General features: G+C 41.6%; 1 protein-coding gene across 2 annotated transcripts in view; it reads right to left on the reverse strand.

Annotated features, from left to right (window-relative positions):
* Positions 1 to 4,747: 4,747 nt before the first annotated feature.
* The window catches only part of DHX30 (DExH-box helicase 30), a 501,635-nt gene continuing 491,171 nt past the window's right edge, over positions 4,748 to 15,211 (reverse strand). For both annotated transcript variants that reach the window (XM_069210866.1, XM_069210867.1), the window contains one exon: positions 4,748 to 5,593. In XM_069210866.1, the coding sequence (XP_069066967.1) occupies positions 5,334 to 5,593 (260 nt within the window). In that variant the 3' untranslated portion in view covers positions 4,748 to 5,333. The remainder of the gene's footprint in view (positions 5,594 to 15,211) is intronic.

Below are 15,211 nucleotides of genomic sequence, written 5' to 3' on the forward strand. Positions count from 1 at the left end.
GAAAGTATGTGTCATATTGGTTCAAGGTCAACAAGACTTGAAAGAAGATCAAAATTCGGAATCTTTCCTTATGGAGAAAAGAGTTCAACACGTTGACGTCCATAATCACCCATAGATTCCGGTCTTTTTGGGGTGCAGGAATAGCAGAATTGACCTTAATTTGCTTCAGTACTATCTTGATTGCACCCTTGGTGAGCAATGTCGACATCTCTCTAGGTAGGATCTGTGCATGATCTTTAGAGCGGTCATGAGCACAGGAGGGATGTGGAGCGGAGCATCTTGAAAAGGCAGGGCATAACCAACTTGGATAAATTGCAGGAACCACCGATTCTTCAACTGAATGTGTTATGCATAACATGGCAGTCTCTGCTTTCCCCTCCCATGCTATATCCCAAAACATATGAAATTAACGGGCGAACAAGAAGCATTCAAAGAACGCAGTGCCAAACTGCCTGAAAAAAATTTGCCCACGACATCCAGATTTTACTCCCTAGTTAGGATGATAACTAGTGAGTCCTTTGTCATAGCAACAGCGGCTCAGGTAGGCACCAAAGGGAAATCGAAGACTAAGTGCAGTCAGTCAACGAAGAGGATGGAGCAGCTGCAAAAATGTGATCTGTGGCTCTGAAGGCTCACTGGGGCTAGAAGGCACACCAGAGAGATTTAAAACTACAGTGAACATTTCCAGCAGGGCTTCTTTGAAAGCTGCAATTAGTTATGGGCTGCTTAGGAAATTTAGCGCATATCTTTACCTTAATAGGAACAGGCTTAGAGGAAATGGAGGTTGCTGGAATGGATACTGTGAACACCAACTATGCAAACTCGCTAAAGCAGGGGAACATCTAAAAGCATATGAATCCAGTTTATGGTATCTTTGTATATTTCTATGAAGACTTGATCTTTGCCTTTAACTTTAATGAAGAGGGTGACCTGCAGTACAACCTCGCCTCCTACACCACGATCACTTTCAAATGTATGAGGGAGCATTTAGCACAGGGCATGGAGTCATGCTTAGGCCCCAGACATCAGGCAGACGTAATAACCATTTGCTTGTGACACATAAAACAGGGTTAAAAACCTAAGGTCTTTGGTGGCGACATGACCGTCACAGTAGCAAAATATTTTTCATGAAAAAGCGGTTATACTAGAGTGAAACTCGAAAAAGCAGAGCTCCGGACCAGCATTGAAGGAAGTGAGTACAAAAAATAAATAATGGAATTGATGTCTGCGAGCAATGGTGGTGCCTTTATAGGATTCAAAGTCGTCCTATCTTGGGCAATTCTGAGTTGCAGTGGATTTTGATGGCGAGATGTACCCATGCATGGGAGCTATGGAAACTTTTACAATCCAAGTCCAGACATGGAAGTCTTCAAATGTTGTCAATCTGTGTGTGGAAGTATCCATTGGAACTGTTCCTTTTTCTAATTTTTATTGAAAATTTTTCGAAGTAGGTGTTTCGTTCACGATACATATTTAAATCTAAATGCTGGTCTGTCAGAGTCTGTATACAGTTGTAGCAAAAATACAGGCCCATATTTATACTTTTTGACGCTAAACTGCGCTAACGCAGTTTAGCGTCAAAAAATTTAGCGCCGTCTAACGCCATTCTGAAGCGCCATGCGGGCGCCGTATTTATGGAATGGCGTTAGCCGGCGCAAGCAGACCGGCGCTGCCTGGTGTGCGTGGAAAAAAACCACGTAGACCAGGCAGCGCCGGCGTTGGGAAAAAATGACGTTAGGGCGTCTTAAAATGGGGCAAGTCAGGTTGAGGCAAAAAAATCGCCTCAACCCGATTTGCGCCATTTTTTTACGACGCCCAGACGCCATTTCATGACTCCTGTCTTAGTAAAGACAGGAGTCATGCCCCCTTGCCCAATGGCCATGCCCAGGGGACTTGTGTCCCCTGGGCATGGTCATTGGGCATAGTGGCATGTAGGGGGGCACAAATAAGGCCCCCCTATGCCACCCAAAAAAAAAAAAAAAATATAAAAAATTATACTTACCTGAACTTACCTGAATGTCCCTGGGGTGGGTCCCTCCATCCTTGGGTGTCCTCCTGGGGTGGGCAGGGGTGGCAGGGGGGGTGCCTGGGGGCAGGGGAGGGCACCTGTGGGCTCATTTTGAGCCCACAGGCCCCTTAACGCCTACCCTGACCCAGGCGTTAAATAGTGGCGCAAATGCGGGGTTTTTTGACCCGCCAACTCCCGGGCGTGATTTTTGCCCGGGAGTATAAATACGACGCATTTGCGTCGCCGTCATTTTTTTTAGACGGGAACGCCTTCCTTGCATCTCATTAACGCAAGGAAGGCGTTCACGCAAAAAAATGACGGTATTTGCCAATACTTTGGCGCTAGACGCGTCTAACGCCAAAGTATAAATATGGCGTTAGTTTTGCGCCGAATTTGCATCGAAAAAAACGACGCTAATTCGGCGCAAACGGAGTATAAATACGGGCCACAATTTATTACAAGTTATTTTACACTATTTCCCTTCAGGTGGCCCACACTTACATTGTAGCTAAGGGTGATAAGTGTGTGCTGAAATCACTGCTTTAGTTTCAAGATTGATGAAGCACAATTTTTTTCCCTTGTCATTCCAGTCACTGGAGAGCTTTTCATTCTTGTCCAAGAAAAAGTTATCACCTTCAGTAACAATCTTTCTGGGGAGTCTCTACCTGCATATTCCTCACTTTTTGAATTATATTCTCAGACTAGATCTTGAATCTTTGTCATGGCTGTCCTGCGTGGTAGATGTTGCTGGCTCAATCTCAGTATTAAATGCAGAGCTGGTGTAACGTCACTTGAGCCAATTAGCGCCACCCCAGTGCCCTGATGTCAGTTACTAGTCAAACGTTTGAGCCTTTAAAGAGGCAGAGACAAGGACAGCATTTGATTGAACATGAAAATGCAGTGCAGCAACTAAATTTGAACCTTATTGACTCCAAGCTCTAGGACCATCCTTCAGAACTAAGATGAAAGCAGGATCAATGAGGAATCTGCAGGCATATAAGAATATCCACCTGAAAGATTCATTGATCTATGAACAAAAGTATGTAATTTTGACTTTTAATGGATACCTCTTACTTCAGATTTCTCACCGTTTGAATAGATAATCTGCAGTATGCCCTCCCAAGAGGTGAAGCTGGAGTCTTAAGAATAGTTCTTTGCTAAATTATAATGGGAAACCCATGTGGCCATGCAACAAATCTCTGCCATAGGAATACCTCAGGCATGTTACACCTTGGTTTTGATGGAATGGGCACATATTTCCTCTGGTTGTTTTTTCTTAGCGAGGACATAACTAATATTTATGCAGAGGGTGCTCCATCCTGATAGGTACTTCTGGAGGCCTTTCCAATCTTGCTGCCTACAAACACAAAGAACGGTTGACAAGACCTTAACTCCTTTGTCTGTGTCATGTAAAAACTGACTGCCCCAAGAAAGTGCAGCTGATGAGACCTCTCCTGTTCTTTGGTGGGATGTGGGAGAAGGAAAACGCTAGAAAAGAGTATTTGACTGCTCCAAACGAAAAAGGGATCACCACCTTAGGCATGCAAGCTGCTTCAGTTCTCGGAACCAGTTTGCCTAGGTAGAAACAGATGAAGGGTGGACTAACAGAGTGCTTACAGCTCGGTGAAAGCCACCAAAAACCAACCAAATAATAAGGCCCCCACTGAGCCATAATAAAAAGTAACGGTGGAAACGTATACTGCTAAAAATCTTTAAGCATTTAGGGAACCAATCAACCATGGTATGGCTTCATAGACCTGAATGGTACTAAAGGAAATCCGGCCTTTGTTTAACAGTCGGGAGCCAAACTTTTTTCATGGAGCCTGCAGGTGCACCAGAGCTAACACTAGTGTTCCAAAACAGTGCCATCATGACACGTGGGAACTGTGCCGGATCAGCACTGAACACTTCAAACAGGACGGGAAGCGGGTCGAGACTGAAACAGAGGTCCGGTCGGACGGGTTGGCAGTCAGTAAAAATTCTTTTGGTGTGATCTCAATCGGTTCCAGCTCACAGAAGAAATTCCCTAGAGGTGGAAAACACAGAGGTGACCTAAATGTTGAGCGGAAGCAATGCTTTGGGGGGGGGGGGGGGGTGTATCTTCTTTTCTTCTTGTATTTTCTTCTCTTTTCCTTTAAGGTCTTTGAAGAAAGAGAAGAGCACAATCCCCACCTTTATGTCCAATGTGATTAGCACCAGGCCTGGCGCTCATTGCATGCACCATAAGTTTTGCCTCTTGCTTCTTAATCATTTTGGTGTTCATTATGCTGCACTTGTCGCTTATGTCCTAAACATCAAGAGCAGACTTCATGAAGGTCTGAAATGGACATGAGAGGAGTAACGGGGCTTAAAACCTGATATTTTGGGATACAACATTTCCAGCACTGCAAAACAGAAATGTTTTTCTGTGTACAAACACACGCAGACCAGCTCCAAATCCGCAACAAAGGGGGTGGAAAATGAGAATTGATGTCAGTGTTGTACTGGGTCCCCTGAAGTCACAACTACTATGTATCCAGAGCAGACATGAAGCCAGTTTCATCTATTGGCGCCGGAGAGCTTTTGCAAAGCTTCTGGATCCAGTCTGCCACTAAGGGCTATTTGAAAGCTGAGGACTCTGCAGTTGGAAGTATCTATCAAAAGTTAGAATTGTTCAAAGAAACTCAACAGCCAGAACTGTTTACCCAGTGTCTTGCGACTAGCACCACACAGAAAACAGTGCCAGAGTCCTGCAGGGGATGATTTCGAAACGTACTTTTTTTTTTTATTGACGCACAATAATTCAGCAAGACATTTTACATTCACTGCAGAAGAGCCGTCTCCTGCGATGGACTTGGAACAAACAAATGGGCATATGAACTGTAACCTTTTGAACCACCTAACCCTAAAAGGCATAATGTATGAGAATTCAAACTGAAAATCGTCTTTATTGAAGGGTTAACTTTCAACACTTACAAAAAGCCCTAGACTGACCATTTTGTTCTGATCTGTTGCTGTAAAAAAAAAAAAAAAAAAAAAAAACTTTAAGAAGCATTCCATACAATTCTCCAAACCTTCACTGTTACTAGCTGTTTCACACGGACTATCTTCGCAGCATTTCCTCAAAATTTACTATGTAACCTTCAACAACAAAAAACACTGGCTGCCTCTTAGATTCTTGCGCTTTCTGCCTTCAAATGATGTACACATCTTGGGACGGAATGAAGTACGTGGAATCACCAAGAGCCCAGCCCCTGGTTCACGGAGGAGAAGGCAACGCTGGTAAATAAATAAACATTTTTATTTAAATGTGCAATCTGTTTTGTACAAATGTCAAGTTCACTGCTCACTCCTCCATCATTAACTCCTGGGTCTTGCCGAAGTTGTGTGAGGTGCTGTTAAGGAGCTCGACAAGGAGGTGAAGGAGCTGACTGTGTTCCTCTTGCAGATCTTCCGGCATGTCCGGCAGCTCGTGCTCCAAGCACGTCTCTACCATGCGCGTGAGGGCCCGGCGAAAGTCGCTGAGCAGCTGTACTGTGCGGGAGTCGCTCTGCAACTTCAGGAGGTCGCTGTCACTAAGGGTAAGAACAGCAGTGTGACCGTCATCTGAAATGGAGAAGAGAGTCATTTGAGCATCTGGAAATGCAGCTTCTGGATAATTTTGCACTTGACCTGCTCGCGCTGTATTGTGCAACACTGGCTAATACTTTAAAGAAGAGCTGCAGCTTATAAATCATTTGATACTGAAGTCAATGTTATCACTCTATATTGACAGCACAGACCAGTGGTTCTTCACCTATTGGAATTCACAAAGCTCCAATGAGTTATTGGAAACTGGGGACAGCCCCTCCCCCCAACCCCACTGTGCAAGTGTGCTTGTGTTGCAGGGATGATTGTTTAGGTGCACCAAGGGACACCTCCCTGCATATACACTATTATTAATGGTGTTTTCTTCCTTCTATGAGTGCTGAAGAATGCAGTGTGCCACCGGAGCACAAAAAAAGTGATGGTCCGATGGCGCTCAGGGCTTGTAAATATGCCCCTTAGTTTTTAATCTTCAATTTCTAACTACTCCACATTTACAAAACTTTTTTTTCATTTTGCTTCATTATTGATTTTTTGTACCTTACTAGTACCTTATTATTATTACTTAATTTCCCAAACAGTCACGGACCCCTGGAGTAGGCGTAACAGAATCCTAAGGGTCCCTGGCCACAGGTTTAGAGCTGCTGGCGGGCATAGACTACACAATCTAATATGCATCCAAATTCTGAAAATAGGCACACAAAGCTCTTCAAAGGCAAGCATCGTTGTACTTAATAAAATATGTTGGAAAGGTGCAAAACAAGAACTACTTGTAAAGATACACTATTCAAAGCGCATTATCCCAGCACTAAATTGGTCAAGTTCTGATGCAATTGAAGAAATAACAGGTTGTGTAAGATCTTGCAACACTGAATGCCCTTCTCAACAATGGAGAGCCTTTGAATGTAGTTTTCGTAAAGGAAGCCATGCCTATTTCTGGTACTCCCTTAAATTTCACTGTAAAACCTGCGGACCATTTATATGTATGTGAATAACAAAGTGTGGACCTAGCGACAAAGCAAATGAGTGCAGTGGATGAGCGAGGTGGGGATAAACAACTGTGCACTGTCAAAGTGTTTTTTTCTTTTTTTTTTTAGGGTTGTGTGAATGGAATGCTACCCATAATACCATTTACTGGCAAGTTGCCTTGAGAGCTAGTTTTTTTTAATACAAATAAAGTTTAAAGTGTCTGTAGCTGGATTTGTTTGCTAACAGTCAGGGAGGAGGGTTGGTAGTTTAGGACTTCAATGAAGATTCCTACGATGTAGAACTAGGACCACAGGTATGTAACCTTTCTTAATTGTTTGAAGTAGCTAAACCTTGTCTTCTGTGACCATAGTTGACAAATAGGTAATGTGTCTTTCTAATATCTTTTAATTTATCCATATAAAAACGTAGAACCATTTTCACACCTGGAGAATTGAGAGCTCTTTATGCTGAAGTAGATGGGGTAGAAAGTGTAATAAACTGGTTCATATGAAAATCAAAAACTACAAAGGACTAGTTCTTATCCTATTAAGATCATAACAATAAAAGGCTCTATCACTGAAAGAGCTTGTAATTCACTAATTGTATGCTCACACAATTGCTAATAAAAAAACAGTATTCCATAACAGAAGTAAAGATGTGTGTTTTGGTTTAAAAGATGGACCCATTTATTTTAAAAGAACTAAGTTCAGTTCCCATATAGGTGAAGTTCTTTTCAGTGCTGTAATAAAAGACTATCACCAATGTTGAAAATAAAAGTTTGCTGTAGAGATCTTCTGTAAGCCGAAATAGCTGCTAAGGGAGCCTTTACCAGTGACAATTTTAACTTCGATTTGGCTAAATAAAGTAAGTATGGTAGGATGACATTTTCTTGGCCAGTAATTGGATCATGACTGTAGTCCTGGCACCAAATGTAAAATATTTTCCATTTATAGGTGTAACATGATGCTGTAGAATAAAAATATTCATACTTTCAGGTGGTAAGTTAAAGTGACTGTTCTGGTTATAGGATCTGTTCTGAGAAATTCAAGGATTGAAGGGTCGGATATAGTATTTGGACCTGAAGTCTGGATAGAAGATCCAGTCTGAGCAGTAGTCATTTATGCTGTCTCAAGGAGAGCTGAAGAAGTTCCAGGTACCACCACTTCTCTTGGCCAATCTGGTTCTATCAGAATAATTTTCAAGTTAGGTTTCCATGATTTTTGAATCACTATTGGTTTTAATGGTATCAGTGGAGAAGCACAGAGAAATGGAGATAACCAACCAAATAAAGGGGTATTGTTCATTGACTTTGCTTCTGGTGACTTGGAAGGAAAGCAGCATTTTTTGTTGCGCGCTGTGGCACATACTTGTAATGATGGAGTATTCCATTCTACAGAAATATCTTGCATTACTTGTTATCACACACCCATTTGTGATTCTCTTCATAATGACAACTGAGAAAATCTGCCTCCACATTTTGTATTCCTGGGATATGAAATGCTTTAAGTGACAATCTTCTTGCTAGTGTCCAATGCCACATTGTCTGAGATTGAACTGACAACTGTCTTGATCCTGTTTGTTGATGTAATACGTTGTTGTGGAATAGTGTGTTTGAATACAATTTCCTTGGAGGAGTTCATGGTAAGAAGGGCTTGAGTGCTACATGTACTGCTTTCAGGGCGTTTCTTGACTGACTATAGACACTGATCCATATGATGGTTCATACTTGCTCCCCATCTTTATAGGGAGGCATCCGTGGCTATGGTCTGAATGGGCAGTTTCTTTTGAAAAGGAACTCCCAAGAGTACATTTTGAGGTTAAGATCACCAAGCAAAAGATTCTTCAGCAGCATTTGCCAAGTAAGTGTGGTCTTTCCAGTCTCCTGTTTTCTTTTGTTTTTTTTAGACCACTGATCTTGAGGCATTACTGAAGGTCACATGAATAGTCTTGCATTTGGTACTATAAATATGCTTGAAGTCATGAATCCTAGGAATGATTATACTTTACTAATTGTGGGACTGTTTTGGATCTGCAAATTTCTTTGGATGAATATTACTGTCTCCTTTTACAGAGACACACTTTATTTTAGAGTATCTATTTTCATGCTGAAAATGGTCAGACATTTTACTGGTTTCAGTATTGATTGGAAGGCATAGTTTGGTCAATAACTTTGTTGTGGTGTTTAAGTTTTATGTTCGATTGGAATAGGAATTTGCCTTTATTAGCCAATCATCGCGGTATGGATACACAAAGATCTTTATTTTTTTCCATATGAGCTACAACTATTTCCATGCATTTTGAGAAGGCTCAAGAAGCTATTTCAGACCAAAGGTAAATACACACATTGACAGTGTTCGTTCCCTACTAGGAATATAAGAGTTTTTCTGTGCGGGCAAGAAACTAGAATGTGAAAGTATGCGTCCTGCAAATCCCTTGCACATAGCCAATCACCTCTTATTAATGTGCAGATAGATTTGATGACGATTTTCTGAATCTTTCTTTGGTGAATAAATGTTTTATGAATCGAAGATCTAGACTAAATTGCTTGGTTGGCTTTTTCACATGAAAATTATCTTGAGTATACTCTTTTGTTGAGATGGTTTGTTAGAATTCTTGCTTGCTTGTTTTTGGAGTAACAGACATGTTTTATCTTGTAGATTGGGCAGATGAAAGTTCAATAGTGGCTTTGGTGGAGCAGGTGATGGAATAGCCCTGAATCAAACAGAGTATCTATTTTGAATGATCTTTAGTACCAATCTCAATCTGTCAATAGTCATGTTTTCCCTCCCTTCCCGAAATTGTCTCACCGCTCCCCTAAACGGAGGGGTAAACTGTGGGGGGTGTCAGATTTTCATTGTTTTTATTTGAAGAGTTCCACTCTCTAGAGTGGAAGGATTTTAGAGGAGGAGTTGATCTTTTAGATAACTTCTTTTGGCATTCCCTCTGTGGTTGCCTCTGCTGTTCTGGTTGATAAGGCCATTAAGGGGTCTGAACCCTCTAATAGTAATATCATCTACCTCTTAGCACATATTGATCTTTAAATATCTGTTCCTCTAAGCCTACATATTTTAATGTTTCTGCTTCATTTTTCATCCTAACCATCTCTTCTTCGGTGTGTTGTCTGAAGAGTGCTGAACCTCAAAAAGGTACATTTGGAATTTTAACTGTGCCTCAGGTTTTAAAAGAGGATAAAGGACAAAGCCTGATGATCTCTTTAATGAGATTCTGTCAGCTTTCAAAGAGGATAAACTGAGCCTTGATGATATCTTTAATGATTAGAAGCTAAAGAACCGTCTTTAACCATGTCTACAAACATTTGCTCTGTATAAGATGGGAAGTGAGAGACAAAGGATGTCACGCTGTATCATATCTTAAAATGGGAGCAGCTGCATTGGAATTCTTTAAATGTGTGGAAGCAGTTCTACATATGTGTTCACTGTGGCATCCATTCTTTTCCTCTCCCTGTTTGGAGAAGTAGTGGTTTCTGGAGCTGAGGCATGTTTTTTTCTGACCCCTGTTACGATGATGGAGTCATGCTTTGTGTCAGTTTTAAGGAAGTCAGGGTCTTGTTGGGGAGACTTGTACTTCATTAGAAGTCAGTGAGCTGCCGTTTTCACAATCACCGGATTAAGACATTTCTCTTACGCAATATCTAACAGACCTGCCAAAAGAGGCCTTGGCCTTGTCCTTTGCTAAAGTGTTACAGGAATAACAGACACTGCTGGTTGAGGAGTGTCTAAAGTGATGTTCAATTTTGTAGTCCCTTTAATTCAGACATTCTAGAATATCAAAATTAATGTTGTAGTCCCTTTAAATAAGACATTCTGGAACATCAGAATAATGTCTACAGGAGATATTCTAGATGTTAACTGTGGTGGTGATGTTTGTGTACCAGAGGTATGTGAGGAAATGCTGTTTAATAAACATTGTGCTTGTGACACCTCACCGTGTAATAAATCCACACACCTTTCTTGGGTCCAAACAGGCTCACTTGTAAAAACCTTAGCTAAACCCTAGGTATCTATGGCTTTAAGCAGTTATGATTTAACAAAGGGACAAGTGCAACGCATTTAGCAGTACAAAAACTATTTAATAAGAAAGAAACACAATGCAAAGGAAATCTGACACCAATTTATAAAAACAGATGTTTTCATGATTTTTTTTGAACACTTTAAACACTGAAAAAAACAAACAAAACACACCAGACTTTTCCAGAGCAAATCGTAAATCCATGCCTTTTCATTCTTCACTCTAATACTAAACAAGTACTGGCATCTACCACAGTTAGCTGGTTCTTTGAAACTTTGGAAAACATTTGTAAAGTTGTGCCCAGTTACTCCGGCCTGGCTTGGACAACCAATTGCTACAGGGAGGAGTAAAGCTTAGGATGACAGCTACCTTGCAGTCTCAAGTCCAGTTTCAGGCTTTATGGGTAAACAACCATAGACATAATTGGAATGGTCCTGATGTAAAGGTTACAGGATGCTGAAGATGCTGTGGATGTTGATCCGGTCAACAGGGGTTTTTCTGGGGCTACCCCTAGCTCCATAAACATAGTGGTCTGACTTGGGCCACAGTGGTTGATGTCTAGCTGAAGTACAGCCAAAAACCGGTTACCACTGGTCTCTGGTCACAGCGAAACTAGTGGTTTCCTTTAACTAAGGCTAGTGTCCATCTTGGGTGACCAAACTGCACTCAGAGGACTCTCTTGTGTCCAGCAGACTCGGGTGCAACTTTGAGTGCTGGCACTCACTCTCCCAGGTTGTGTTTCTGCGGCCAGTGGTAATTCAGCGATTGTGAGTACTAACTCACCAAGGAGGCCTCTTTAGCTTTTGTGGCCCTGGATCTATGTTAGGAAATAAGTCAGTTGGCTCTTGGAGCTTATCTCTTCTCTCTGGAGCGCAGGGACAACTTTCCTGGAGCAGGGCACCACAGCCAAGGATCAACAGGTGCAGTCCATTATTTGGTGCAGCCTCTCTTTGCTGGGTTCAGGGAAGGGTAGTTCTTCGGTACTCTCTTGCAGTACAGACGTGATCTGAGGTCTGGCTGCTACTTTCATGCCCACAATATGCCTTCAGGGGATGCAGGGACTACTAGCCAATGGGATACTAGGTCCTCTCCCACCTGATGATGACTTCCAGCAATGTGTTGCATCTAGCTACCCCAGAGTGTAATATTTTGCTCACGCCCAAGATGGCAGAACTCTTCCCTCGATGTGTGGAGCTTGGTAGCCCACCCTAGAGGTGTGGCTACCTTCAGCTATACTCCCATGGACTAACTGGTTTGGCAATTGTTTTCCCCTTTCTGTCCTGCTACCAAAGCAAAAGAGCAGCCTCTCGTGTGTGCGTGTCTTCACCATTTTCACTTTGATGGCAGCTTCCCCTTTGAAGCTAGCATTATAATCCCCACCCTGTATGGGCTTCCTGCCAGGGAGAGGTAAAGCCCTCCTCCAAAGGTAGGCCTCTATTGTTCACTTTTCTGTGAGTCATTCACAAATCTTCCAATAAGGAATAAGGCTGTCTTGTGGCCAGCATCTCCAAAGGGCAACAGAGTAGCAACTTTGTGAAGTTGCGTTTTACTTAAACGTTACATTAAATTCGAATTGGGCATCAAGCTAGGTTTACGTTAACAATTCTTTTGATATGTTTAAGTACCAATTTTGGTAGCCCATTCAGGAGTCCGCACAGCTGAGATGTCAGCGTGTAACCCTGTATGTACCAATGGGGCTTCTTACTAGCCTTTCAATGGTGAAAAAGGTAATTTGGGGGTTTTACTTTTAGGACATTAAGAACATGTCCTAAATTTCAATATACAACCACCTGCCTTAGGGCTCGACGGACCTACCTTAGGTGGTGAGACATATCTTAATAAAAAGGAAGCTTGAGACTTTGTAATGAGTTTAAATGGCAAAGTCCAGTTAGCAGTTTAAAACTGCTCTACCAGTCAGTAGTGTCAGGCTGGGAGACATGTTTTACTTTGTCACACTCACGGTGGCAGAATAAGTGCTTCAGTCCATGAGGGACAATTTAACCTACAGGCCCTGGGTACCCCTCCTACCATATACTGGGGAATTATAAGTTTGCTTATGCCAACTGGGTATAAGCCAATTAAACATCCACTTTTAAGGATCAACGCACTGGCACTGAAATCTGGTTAGCAGGCCTCATTGCACTCTCAGTCATTAAAACCCAATAGTTAAAAAGCAGGGGCAAACCTGCAAAAACCACTTACTTACAAGGTGTGCATTAAGTCCAAATATGGTGAACTTGAACTAGATTGAGGGTAAGATCTATTCCTCCTATTGGAGAGTGTTCTGGGTGGCGCAGATTGAACTGGTAAAGGAGGCTTCCATTTTTTAATCGGGGACATAAAAGTTGCCTTTGAAATCCTTCAGATTAGTGAAAGCACTAATAGATTTATATGGGTTTGTAAGGGATCCTCCCAGAGGTATTATCGGCTACAAAGGATGAAGAGGTAAGGGGGCTATATCCTGATTTTCATCCATTTGTAAACCTTGTTCACTGGAATACTGTAGAATGGGAGGAAGGTGATCCAGAACACCTTAGAGAAGACAACAGTACAACTTGGGTTCTTTTCAACGTCGAGGGAGAAAGACTCTTCGTCATACAAGTCTTTTTTGCTGGTAATCTATATCTTTTTTACATCATAGGCACCAATACTGGCTAGATCTTCAGCGTTGAGAGAGATGCCGATCGTCTTGTAGTCATGATTAAATACTATGATGGTGAGTGCTGTTGTTGTACATATTTAGACCTTGAGCCCTCTCTAAACAGTAGTGCTGAGGGTTTCGACGATCAGTGTTGATGAGCATAGTAATTATGTTTTGATGATGATCTTTTATCTGAAGATTTCCCTCTGTGGAAGCCTTTTAAAGATTGCTGAACAAAGAGAAAGGACGAGAGGCAGATCTTTCCAGCCTATTTCCTTTTAGTTCTTGCTTCATGTGCTTTCATGTCCTGGATCAGACCACTTAATCCGATGCTAACTTTGTCATCTTTCTTTACTTTAATCTGATAAAATGGAAATAGGCATACCATGCAAACTTTGTGTTTGTTGGATCCTGCATTCTTCCTGCCACAAGATGGACAGTTGGTAAATAAGGCAGCATTTAGACACACAATAATTGTCCGTCACAAAAAACTAGTTTAACAGGAGAGGTGTTAAGACATCAAGTAAAAATAGTTTAAAAATCTTCTTGGCTAGAAAAAAAAGTGTTCCCTCCCCCCCCCCCCCCCAGTGGTGTGAAACCATCAGCGTTGTTCTGAGATCCTGCCTGAAGAACCCAGAAAAAGAGATCTGGCTCTCACAAGCAACTACTGGTACAAGGCACTGTGGGTAGGAGTTCCTCCGAGGTCCTTAAAGGAACAGGCTCTATTTTTAATCTTTCTCAATCTATGCCTTTCAGTCTGCATTTGTATTTAGATGCACTCACAGGTGAAAGGTGATGTAACCTCAAGAAGTTAGTCATTTTTCTACCACAATTACAGGACGTTGAAAAAAAAAATCACATCTGTTGATTTCATTAGGAACATTATGTTAAAAGGTGATTTCAGTGTTATTGGAAATTTTTCAGCATTTATTACTATCAATGAAGATCCTGTGATGCAGAAATAGGGTGTTCACATACCATTTAAAGTTATCAAATAAAATGCTTACCAGAGGAACGCCAGAAAGTAGCTCACTTGTAATATTTTGGCTGTAGTAACTATTAAACCTCACTTAATGTGTAGTCTGAGTCTCTGCCAGCGATGCAGAAGGATACTGCACAACTGTCTGGTGACAAGCAACTCTCCACATCTAACCCTATACTGGCCTCCGGGTGCATGCTAGCCCAGTGATAGATGCACATGTGAAGGACGCTAATATGACATTAATCTCTACCAACTAAATACGAATCTAGGTACATGAAGAAACAAATACAACACAAGAAGATGACAACAAAACCTTTGTGGTTTATTTATTTCCCCCAAAGTGCAGCTGGGGCAGTGCTTCAAACTTACTGTTTGTTTTCCATCTACAAATGCGCACTCTGTCTGCCCCAGGTCCTTGTCATCTAGGTTACTATATTAGAAGCTAATACGGGGAAGCAGCAACAGACATTTGTTAGCATTTCTATGAACACATATTTATTCTTGTTCCACACCAGTCTCTAACCACCAAATTGTTTTTTTTTTTTTTTTTAAAGACAAAGCAATATGCTAGACTCTAACATATCACTTTGGCATTTTTACTCCTAATACATGCTCTCCTTTTGTCGGCGCATACTAGTGTTTAGAATGAGGATGTCAAACATCCACAATAGATTATGTTTGCTGTATTTGGGCTGCTCCAACGAATCAAGCTAGGGAAACCCACATAATTTTTAGACTGTAACTTGCAATTATTTTATATTTACACAGTGTTTTAAAATGTTCAATTTTATGTGTGTATGTGTGTGTGTGTGTGTGTGTATATGTATATATATATATATATATATATATATGGAAAATGTCACTTCCCCAGTGTACATCTGTTCATGGCATGAGACGCTGCAAATTCACATGCTGTGCATTATCCTGCCATCTAGTGTTGGGCTCGGAGTGTTACATAACGTCTTTCTGGACCAAAACGCTCGACAGGCCTCACAAGTATCTTCCTTGTGCTCTGGGG

This window comes from Pleurodeles waltl, chromosome 10, assembly GCF_031143425.1.
Source record: "Pleurodeles waltl isolate 20211129_DDA chromosome 10, aPleWal1.hap1.20221129, whole genome shotgun sequence".
In the NCBI taxonomy this organism is placed as follows: Eukaryota; Metazoa; Chordata; class Amphibia; order Caudata; family Salamandridae; genus Pleurodeles; species Pleurodeles waltl.